This window comes from Psammomys obesus, unplaced genomic scaffold, assembly GCF_907164565.1.
Source record: "Psammomys obesus unplaced genomic scaffold, mPsaObe1.curated_primary_1811, whole genome shotgun sequence".
Taxonomy (NCBI): domain Eukaryota; kingdom Metazoa; phylum Chordata; class Mammalia; order Rodentia; family Muridae; genus Psammomys; species Psammomys obesus.
Window position 1 is genome coordinate 1,654,096 of NW_026596091.1, and position 11,730 is coordinate 1,665,825.

Sequence of the window (11,730 nt, forward strand, 5' to 3'; positions counted from 1 at the left end):
CAAGGTTTGCAGAAAACTGGTTCCCTTTTCTTGAGGGGGTGGGGCTGCAGTGTGCAGGAGTCTTGGGATGGGCAACTGTGTACCTGAGATTTCAATGCAACAACCTCATCACGGACCCTTGACAAGCACCTTCTGCCCTCCGTAGCTGGAAGGACAGTCCCAACTCAAGTGCATTGGAAACTGACAGCAAGGTTGCTGCCCAAAGCGTGTGTATTTATGTCCTTAGTATTTGGGATAATTCGTTGTATTCTGTCTAATGACTGAATGTGCACTCCTCTTAAGGGGTTGTTTCGGAAGCAGCTGGCACTGTCCTTCTCAGGGAGAAAGCTCATTATTTGGAAAACGATTTTGAAGAGTCATTGGAAACATCTGTGTGGTCAAAGATGTCAGCAGAAACCAAAAGAAAAAAACAAGAAGAGAAGAAATTTGGCAGGAGGTGTCTCAACAAGGAAATAGAAAAATAGGCCTGGGAGGGAGGCAAAGAGAAGCTAAGAAATGCAGGGAAGGGCTGGGACTGGTAGAAGTGAGCTGAGGACCAGCAAACCTTCTGGTGAAGAAGGCCCAATCTCAGCCTTGTAGGAAAGTAAATCTTCCTACTAATTTCAGTCTACTGAGACCACAGAGGCTTTCTGAGGGCTGTCATGTGAAAAGCAAAAGGACACCATGTTTTAGCTGTGTCCCACTGGGGTATGTGTGGAACAAGGCTGTCCCATAGAACCTTCTGTGATAATGAGGTATCATCCAATATCGTGGTCTCTAGCCACGTGTGGCCATGGAATGTTTGCAATGCGGCCAAGACAACTGCTACTGATCCAAGCTCTTGCTTTTGTGTAAGTTTCAGTGAGGTAGGCAGCTATAGGTGGCCAAGGACGCCAGGATGAACAGCACGAGGGTAGGAGAGACAATGCAGACAGTAGGAGCAGTCCCAAGTTAGGTTTGACCACAAACCTCTTGGGGTTTGACCACATCTTGAAAGAGGCTCGAGGCTTAAAATAGGAACTGGGATGCTGAGAGGGAAGGGCAGACTTCAGCCAATCCCTTCCAAAGTAAGAGTTCAAGGAAATGCCAAGATGACCACAGGGCTGCCGAAAAGTTTTTGGGTGTTTGTTTGGTTGGTTGGTTAGTTGGTTGCTTTTTTGAGACAGGGTTTCTCTGTGTAACAGAGCCCTGGCTGTCATGGACTTGCTTTGTATGCCAGGCTGGTCTCAAACTCACAGAGATCCGCCTGCCTTTGCTCCCTGAGTCCAGGGATTACAGGCACGCGCCACAGCTGCCTGGGTTTATAGAGTCTTTGCATGAGCAAAGCAATGGTATCAGTTTTGTTTATTCCATAATTTAAGATAATGGGTGGCTGTTTGCATCTGGACACAGAAATTTCGAAGATGAATTCATAACACCAACAGTTGTGATCACAGCAAGAGGTGGTTAATAAATGTCTGAGTTTCTGGGTGACTAATAAAACAATTTCCCATTACCCACTGACATCTCACCTGAATCCTGTTGCTTCCCATGAGGCAGTGGAGGCTCAGAGTGGCTTCAGGGTAAATGTTTTAAAAGTTACCCCAGCTGTCCCTCTCTCCACACCCACCTTCCCATGTGGCCACTTCAAGGGTATTGCAGCACAAGTTTGGTGTCACAGTAGTTATGGAATGCTCTTCCTTTCCTCACTGCTGGCTGAGCCCCCCTACGACTCAGACCTTTGAACCCTTCTCAGTCCTTCTACACTCCATACCACAGGACCTACCCTTCGTTAGAAGCACGGCCACTTTCAGCTGAGGGCCCCCGGAATCCAAATCCCACAATCCAGGATGGGTTCAGGTCTCTCCGAGGCACTCAGGCTAGCAAGCCAAGTGCCTTTCCTGTCCCACGCTCACTGTCAGGAGCAGAACGTACCTGCGTGCTCATGTTTGCTCTCACTGAACAGATAGTACTTTGTGCTGGTTAAATACAGAGGAAAGTCAAGCAGAGGATGTTGGATTCCTCCTTTATAACATTCCTCAGTTGCTTGAAATTTTACAGTCAAGTATTACCAAATACTGTGGATTGCTTTGTTCTGGAGTTTGATTTGGTATTGCTTTGTTATAATGGTGTGAGGATTTTGGCACCAAAGTCACAAAGATATTTATTTTAGTAACTTCAGAAAATGAGAACTAAGATGTTTTAACACTGTGTGTGTGTGTGTGTGTGTGTGTGCGCGCGCGCGCGCATGGTACGTGTAACGGACCAGTGAAATGACTCAGCAGCACCTGCCGCCAGGTCTGATATTCTGAGTTTGATTACCAATACTCACGCAGTGGAAAGAGAGAACTTGACTTTGACAAATTGACTTCTGTCTGTCTGTCTGTCTATGTCTCTCCCTCCCTCCCCAAATAAATGTAACTTTAAAAAAATTAAAAGTATATGAATTATCTAAAGTTGGTAGGTGAAGGGGGCAGAGGTGTGGCCGGGACCAACCTGGCAAGGCTAGACTCACCTTCCCGAAGCTGGCAGCATTGACAGGCTGGGTGTCGTTCTTTTCGCAGAAATCCAGGTAGTGCATGTAGAGGGCGCTGCGAGGGATGCAGACGCCTTCTGCAATCTCATAGTTTTCCTCCAGCCTAGGAAAATAAACATCCAACCCAGTGAGAAAAGCAAGAAGCACAAAATGTGTTGGCTCCCTTTCCTTTTGGTCTAGGAAGACCTCAGAAACAGTTCTCTTCCTCCATTCTGAGAAACTAGGGACCAGCAAGTTGAAGAAAGCTGATCTGGGTCACCACTGGGGTCAGTAGGTCCCTTTGCATTTGTTCCTTAGTAGCTTTTTCAGCCCAAATTTCCAGTGCCTGTACTATGTGCAGACATTGGCCTGGCCACACTCTGACTAGATCAGGTCCCTTCTGACCTTTAAAGCTCTGCTGGAGCTTGCAGGTGCCCTGCTCAGCCAGGCTTCATATCATGCATCCACTTTGAAGCCATTTCTAACAGAAAGATGCCAAAAGCATCTCTGAGTCAACACCCTGGAGCTTCTTGGCTTGACAAGAGTGGTAGAGAGGAAAAGTCTGAGAGAATGTATGGCCAAGCAGAGGTGACACAGCTGGACGGTCACTGGCCACTGAAAGGGAGACTTCCTAATCCCAGAAGAGCCGATCTCTGATTATGCTAAGATCTCCTGCCTCTGTGTGACATTAAGGTTGATAGTTCTATACCCTATACCTTCCTGGTGCAGGTTAAGGGTTCTGTGGAAGATAATGTCCACTCTGTGACTGGGTTCAAGTCCCAATCTCTTTATTTACTGATGTGGTGACCTTAAGCAACTTATCTAACCTTTGAACTTCACTGTCCCTTAAGAAATGATGAGTGATAACTGCCTTGTAGGGTGGCTGTTGGTGCCAAAACAAGTGGTGTGTAGCAAGCCTTAAAGAACTGGACTCAGATGTCCTATGAGTGACATTAGACTTCCTCAATTTTTTTCCCATAAGACACTTTGGGGACATAGAATAAATCTAAACAAATTTTGAATTTTTTAATTAATCTAAACACCAGATCTTAGGTATCCAAATGAATTCTGCTTCCATTGACACTGGCCTGTCAGGGGTTGGTGTCACCCCTGTTCCAACAATGCTGTGACACATGACAGCTTGAAGCCTGGAACACATAGAGCTCAATAAACTCTCCAACAGAAAACATTTCTCCCCTTAATCATTGGATTTTAGGAAACAACTCAAAAAAATAAAATCAAGTTTAGGGGACAAAGTAATAAATTCCCATTTTCCTCAAAAAATTGGGGGGTATTGTTAAAATAAGGCATGATTCTTAAGCAATGGGATAAACGTCCTCAAGTAGCTTTAAATTCACTCTGAGGACACTTGCCAGAGAAGTGATCCAGCACTGTCGTAACTCAGGTAGAACGGGGACACGGCCTCCTGAGGTGCCCACTTGAAGGGCTGGCTCTTGTTTTGCTCATTCCAACATGACATTGGAAGAAAATCAGCTCAATCATTTGGTACCCAAACCTCCTGTATGAATATGACCCCGGGACTCAGGCAAATGGTAGAGCAGAGGACTCCACTGCTTTCTCCAGGGACTGGGCACACGGAGAAATCCCTGCTGCTCCTCGTGTTCCAGTAAATGCCTGCTGCAATCTTTTCTAGGTGAGGCCCTGAGGCTGAGGGAGTATCCAGTCACCCCAGAGTTCCCGAACTCCCACATATTCCTCGGCACACAGTAAATGCTTGATAGTCAATGGATGGATCGTTTTGATCACCTATTCATTCAACAAAAAAGTATTGATCTTATCACTTGCCAGGCACTGGGGTTATATCATGGTAAGCAAAATGGTCCTTGATGACATAGATCAAACGGATTCATGGTAAACAGAGAGATAAAGATGAGATCTTTAATTCAATGCACATTTACTGAGGGCTAAGCAGTAGTCTCAACATAAGAAAACAGAGATTAGCTTGTCCCTGTCTAAAGATGATATGCAGATTCATGAGTGTTCCACACTTAAAAAAAAAATAAGGAAACAATGGTGAGCAAAATGAAGCCCTTCCACAGCAATGTGCCTGTCCTCAGTGTCACCAAGTGGTACTCTGTTTTTCACCCAGGAAAACTAGCTTCATGTACAGTATAGGTTTGGGGGACCTATCTAAGATGAATGAAAAATCACACTCCAGATTTGATCAAGATCCCTACCGTGCCATCCACAGCATTGTTTCTCTGTGGAAGTGATGTCAGAGGCCCAGCTAAGGCTCAGGCTTTATAAGGACCATGTAAGTAAGGCAGCTGTCACCAACTGGGGTCTCACAGGCATGCTTTGTTTAGCCTGAGCAGCATTGGCTTGGCTTTTAAACCTTAGGACTTTGCACAGAAAAATCTGGATTTCTGGCTCCTTATGAAAAAGCTGAGGTCTGGCAACCCTGGACTCATATTCCCTCATGACAACAATTGGCCAGGGAGAGCTGTGCCCTGGGGTTGGCCAGAGTCCTCACTCCTCCCCACTTTTCTTCCACCAAGTCTATTTTCTGTTCCTTTCCTGGCTCCTGTAGGCACTTGTGTTGGCATAAGACATGACCTATGTCCTAGTTCATTTTGGAGTCTTTTTGGGCAGAATGACAGAGAAGAAATGAAAATATTTAAATACTATAAACTCCTGATCTTACATACTATTAAAGAGGAAAACACAGATTGGTGTGTAAACGGGAGTGGATAATTATGGTTTCACAGAGGACTTGGGGTTTAAATTTTGTAATGGCAAACAACAGCTCATATTCATGGATCTTGTTCTAGGTGCCAGGCACCGGGTAACCAGGGTTTTCTTTAATTCTCACGACATAAAAGCCAGGCATGTTGACACATGCCTCCTAGCACTCCAAAGGATGAAGTGGGAGGAGTTGGGGTTTGATATGAGTTTAGGCTACATGGTGTGTCCAGGCACGGCCAGAGCTACATAGTGAGAAAAACAAAACCCAAATGAAGCAAAACAAAATGAATAAACAAACAAACAAAAAAAACGAGGCAGGCATCATACCCATCTTTCAGATAAAAAAAAAAAAAAGGCTCAGAAAGTAAAATTCATTTGCTAATGTGACCAGTAATTAAGAGAATTTTTCTCACTAGAAACCTATTCTCCACAGTAGTTGGAGGAGGCTCCCAGCAAGAGGAACAGCAGAAAGCAATAGATATGTCATATGCTTTGAATAATGGGACCATCTGTGTGAATAGGAAGAGAGGCTCGTAAAGGGAGGACTAAAAGGAAAGAACAGGGGTGACTAATGAGAATCTTTAAATGATACACAAAGGAATGGCTTAACGGACCATCCTCATCCAGGTGCTACCATAAAATGCCCTTTCCAGAAGATGGCGAAATGGCATCCAAGCGATTGAGGGGCTCATCAGTGCAGAGCACATACTGGTCTTCTTTCAGAGGTTCAGTTCCCGGCAACCACAGCAGGCAGCTCACAGCCTCCTGTAACCTCAGTTCCAGGGATCTGACACCATCTTCTGGCCTCTCAGGCCTTTGTATACATATGGTATACACTTGTGCAGACACACATCTACACATAAAATTTTTAAAAAGAGAGAGAATGGAAAGGATAAAGACTCATGGACTGGAGAAATGACTTGGTTAGCAAAGTGCTTGCTGTAAAGGATGAGAACTTTTATTTACTGTGAAGCATGAGCTCAGAGCCCAAAGTTTAAAACTGAGCATGGTGTACATGTAACCTCAGTGCTGGAGATGCAAAGACCAGAGGAACTCTGGGGCTGGTCCGCCAGCCTACCAAACTGGTGAGTTCCAAGTTCAGAGACAGACTATGCCTCAAATAATGATGTAGAGAGTGACTGAAGAAAGTGGGTCAGGAAATCCAAAGTCAGCCTCTGGCCTCCACACATGTACACATGGTGCACATACATCAGCAGGCACACACACACTCACACACAGGACTCAAAGGCAAGACCTGATTATTTCTAGAATTCTCTATGAATCACAATAGTAATATTGTTGATGGCAAAGGTTACAAACATTAATGTAAAGCTCTATAGGTTCTATTACCCAATAACGAAGTATGAAAAAAAAGATGAAAAAGCAAAAAAGTAAACCCCATAAGTTCCATCTTAGACTTGTGAGTATTCCATTAAGCAGTTTCCCTAAAGTTAAAAAGGTTTGACTTCAACACCTCAGGCCATTGTGCTTCTAATACACAGACATGAAGAGCTGGTCAGGCAGAACTTGATGGGCTGGGGGGGAAGGGTCATTAGAGTGATCATTAGAATGATCACTGTTACTGATCATTCTAATCCACGTATGCAGTGGGGAAATACACTTTTCAAGCCACTTGGAATCTCAATGTGGGACACTTTTAAATGGAAAAGTGCCCCATCCCCTTTTAAAGGACAGAAGTGGCATAGTTAAAGGTCATTCTACCTCTGTGGTGGATGACTGTTAATGTCACTTTTACAAAACTTTGTTTCTCAGTTTTTCTCTTATCTCAGCTATCACACAAATAATTGAAACACATATTATTTTAACAAGCCTCACAGCACAAGAATTGAGCAGTTATTAATCTATTCTTAACCCTCTAAGCTATTTGGCTTCCTCCCAGCATACATCCCAGAGATACTTGCACTTTGTAGCTTTTCTGCTCCAGCTCCTCTCTCCAATGTCTTCTGGACCTCTGCCATGACTCAAACCCCTACTTGCTCTTTTAACTCCTCCTCCCCTGGCTGGCAGGAAGTGCAGCCCTATTCTCTCCCCTGCTCAGTGACTAGCTGTAAGCTGCTTTATCAGTATATCAGGGGACAACTGGGGAGCAGTATTTACCCAATACTGAGACAGGAGATTCTCAGAACAAGGAATGAAACTAGATATGTGGGCATAGAAATCAGCATTTGAATTACAGAATAACTTTATGCCTACAGATGACCAAGGATAACTAACAAAGTTGGGTTAATTGATAATTTTCGAATGAATCAACAAACACATGACACCATGTTCAGGCAAGAAGTACAGGGCTGGAACTGAATCAAGATAGCTCATGGGATGCAGGTCTTGTTGTGTCCGACTGGGGAAGTAGTCAGTAACTAAGGTGAGTGTCAGGGGGTCCATCCTTCCATTATCAGAAACAACCCAAGATGGGCAAAGATTGGGGGAAGTAATGTTTTCAAATAAGGTATTTAAAAACACAGATTCCCAAGCTATGAACTCCAGTGCCCAAAAGGCTGAGAGGGGTCATCACAAGTTTGAAACCAGTCTGGACTGTAGAGTAAGACCCTGAGTGACCCCAAAATAACAAAAAGGACTGTTCCCAGGTATGTTCTTGGTTTCTTTATTCATTATTAATTACAAAAGCCACATTGCTTGCATTTCTATTTGCTATTTCGTGGTCTCTTTGCCAGCTAAATCTGCTGAGAGATCAAGATTGAAACACAGCATCTGAGGTTAGCCCACAGCATGTGAGATGAACCCCTAGCAACAACAAACTATTTGAATCTGATGGACGAAAGTCATAGTTCATGCAGGCTGAGCTAATTAGGCAGTTACCTGTGAAAGGCCAGACCTCCTAAGCCACTATGCGTTATCCACTATCCGTTTTTTCTCCCTCTGACTGGAAGAGCTGCTGAGCCTCAAAGTATCCAGGTGGCTTATGACTATGAAGCATTTTAATAAGCTCTGTGAGTGATGGATGTAATTGGCATGGAAGGGCACCTTTGACGCCTGATGGATTCTGCAGGAATAGCTTTGTGACGCTGTCCCCCAGACCGTTTCGCAAAATTCAGAGGCTTGGCGTGTGTGCTGAAGTTACTAATTGGAGCATCCGCTCCCCTGATAGAGGCGTGAAACAGAGAGAGCAGTTAATTACTTCTCTTCATATCTGATGATGAAATTTTCCCTTTCCTCCCTCTTTTAGAGGACATCATTAGCCTGACATGGTGGGTGAACAATGCTCCATTATACCTGGATTCTTTTTAATACACACACACAATTCTGGGCCTGTTCTATTTTTTTTTTTTTATCTCCTATTTAACAACTTCACTGTATTTGAATTGAGCCTGTGCTGTTATGGACAGATAATGAACGTGGTCACCAGCTAGCGTGAGTCATTGTCTGAGACACATTTTTAAAGGAGGCCTCCTTGTAAGGCTTCAGCCCGTGGCCTCCTAGGATAGGGGGAAGAGGTTTTCTATCAGCTCTCTACAAGGAGCAGGGAGTGATGACGCCTGGACCTCTTCCTTCTGAACAGTTTTACCTGTGGCTTTTTACGTGTGTGCATGAGGTGCAAAGTGTCCACCTCTTCAGTTCTTGCATACTTATCTAGAAATGCTAGACCTGGTCTCCTTTACCGGAGGAGAATTTGAAAAGCAAATTCATTAAGTACAATAGCAGATAGTCACAGAGATCAGAGACTGTATTGTTTGAATTTGTTTGTTTGTTTGTTTGTTTGTTTGAGACAGGGACTCATTATGTATCTCTTACTGTCCTGGAACTTACTCTGTAGACCAGACTGGCCTTCAACTCACAGAGCTCCACTTGCCTCTGCCTCCTGAGGGCGGGATTAAAGGTGTGTTTGTTTGCTTCTTTGTTTGCTTTGATAACTGATACTGTAAACAGTAGAATTAGCTGAGCAATCAGAGCAGGGCAGTGTTCTCACCTTCAGTAGGTTCTCAGTGCCTCCTCACAAAAGTCCAGGTTCTTTCCCTGGGCATTCAAGGCCTCCACCATCTGACCCTTAACCCATTCTCCAGCCTTCTCTTGCCCAATTTGTCACAGATCCCACAGCTACTGGCTGTTCCCTGCACCTCAAATACATCTTGACACAGTGTACCCATGTTTGTCTGGCAGCAATGAACTACATACACAACAGTAAAGCACTTCATCAGAACCGAGCTGACGAGTTCTGTTGTCTATGATATCACAGCCTATATCACAGGTGGGGGTGAGGGTCTGGGAAGGGAGACAGAGTCTCATGTATCCCAGCTGGCTTCAAACTTTCTATGTAGCCCAAAATGGCCTTGACCATCTGATTCTTCTGCCTCTTCCTCTCAACACTGGAGTCACAGTGTGTGCCACCACGCCCAGTTTACACATGCCCAGGGCTCTAGCTCGGGGCTTTATGCAGACAGGGTACACATTCCACCAACAAAACTCTCTTCACAGCCCATACAGTCCGGGGTTCTTTTTTTAAGTTGTTGTTGTTGTTTTACATTTATTGTGTGTGTCTGTGAGGGGTGGAAATCAGTTCTCTCCTTCCCCCTGTGGGTCCAGAGATTGAGCCCTCTTTGCCATTGCAGTGACTGCAATGAACAATCTGATCTCTCCCCTGGGGGTACATATTTCCCGAGGCTGGGGTTCAGACATGGAAGTCTGTCTGCCCAGCTTTTGGGTATCCATGTCTGTCATTTGTGGTTTTACTTTAGACAAAAGCTGTACATTATCTAAAAGTACAGTGTTGCAAGCTATCGATAGTTCTTTCAGGGAAGAGGCTGGGGACGGGTGGCCTCTAAGGTGAGGGGGTTCTGACACAGTTTTCCCTCCTGAATGACCTCCTCCATCTCTTTTTCCATTTGCTCCCTGTCTCTACACCACCTCCCTGTACTGCGGCAGGTGTGGCCCCAAGAACATCTTTGCAGGCCTCCTTACGCCTCAGGGCCAGGGTTCTCTACATGTAGCAGAGTCAAAATGAGCAGAACATGGGGTCTCCGTTTCATCCATTCAGTCAGAAATGGAACTCTAACCCAGTCTAAATTATTTTTATGTTTAGTTTTAAAAGGCCAACTTGCTGCATCCTAGAATCACTTAGGGAAAGAAACAGATGAGGGCTGGGCTAGCTCCAGCTGGCCTGTGGGCCCATCTGTAGATGGCTGCCTTTATTGTTAATTTACCCATCCACTGTGAGTGGCCCCAATCCCTAGGCTGGGCCCTGAACTGTACCATTAAAACAAAACAAAACAAGCAAAACTAGCTGACCAAGAGCAAGTAGACAACACGGGTATATTCATTTCTCTCTCCCTTTGACTGTAGATGCGGTGTAACTAGCATTTCTTGGCTTGACTTCTTCAAAATGATGAATTAGAGTTGTAAGTAGAATGAACCTTTTCCTTTCCTATGTTGCTTTTTGTCATAATGTTTCCTTAAATTTAAAAAGTGTGTGTGTGTTTGAGTGTGTTTGTATGAATCTACAAAGGTTAAAGGAGGGCATTGGGTCCTCTAGACTGAAGCTACAGGCAGCTGTGAGCCTCTCAAGGTGGGTGCTGGTATCTGAACTCAGGTCCTCCACAAGAGCAGGATGCTCGCTTGACCACTGAGCCAACTCTCCAACATGCTCAGAATATTTTATCACAGCAACAGAAAGAAAACTAGGACAAATATCAGACGCTATTTTTAGAACAATGCCAAGTCTAGCTAGCTGCTGGTGATTTATGAGAACACTTTAAAGAGAAACACTACATTTATTTAATTGCACAGTAAAGTATCAGCAGCCCATCAAAAAAGGGGAAATGTCCCCATCTCCAAACTACCCTGCCCAGAAAGCAATACCTCGAGGTTCCATCTTTAGTCTCCTAAATACTGAGGGGAAACTTCACTTTGCATGCTAGTTTCTGAGAAGGAAATTACTCCCACCCTGAAGGTGCACAGGAGCTCCAGAAGGGCCCAGTGGTGGGTATGGGAGGTAGCAGGCCACTGAGGAGCCATGCATTGGCAGCAGGTCAGCCACAGTGGCCCAACAGGCCACTTTCCATTTCAAAATCCTCGGTGTGAATAGGGGTGATTGTGTGGCTGGGATTCCAGAGGCGCCCAGCATCCCCAGTGAGGTGGGCTTTACTCACCCCCCGTGACCGAGGATGCTGGAAAGGGGTTGGCAGGAGCCCTTTGGCAATATTTGCCTGTTTTCTCCTGGGAGCTGCCTCCAGGTCATGTGGCCCCAATTCTTTTTGGCTGCTTGGCAGTTATGTTATTTGTTCTCGGAGGAGGCATGGTGTCTCCAGGATGGTGGGGAGGGGACTCTCGAAGGGAGGGGCTAGAGCAGAAGCAAATCATTCCTAACCCAGTTCTAGTAGCAAGCCAAATTGTCCCAGGGAGGGCTGGGTGCTATCAGCCTGGCATAGCAGCCTTCGCTTTCGGCATCCCCAGAGCTGCACACTGCCCTAGGAGGCAGAGGACGGCGTAAAGGATGTGAATGCCTCCCCCAGAAGGTTCTTGTAGAGAGCCTCCTAAGTTTGTGGGCTTAAGCATTTTGTGCTGCAGGTAAAAACAGA

General features: G+C 45.1%; 1 protein-coding gene across 2 annotated transcripts in view; it reads right to left on the reverse strand.

The window, feature by feature from the left end:
• Positions 1-11,730, reverse strand: part of Rfx4 (regulatory factor X4) — a 153,071-nt gene that overhangs the window by 88,487 nt on the left and 52,854 nt on the right. For both annotated transcript variants that reach the window (XM_055627777.1, XM_055627776.1), the window contains exon 4: positions 2,474-2,597. In XM_055627777.1, coding sequence (XP_055483752.1) covers positions 2,474-2,597 — 124 coding nt within the window. The remainder of the gene's footprint in view (positions 1-2,473; positions 2,598-11,730) is intronic.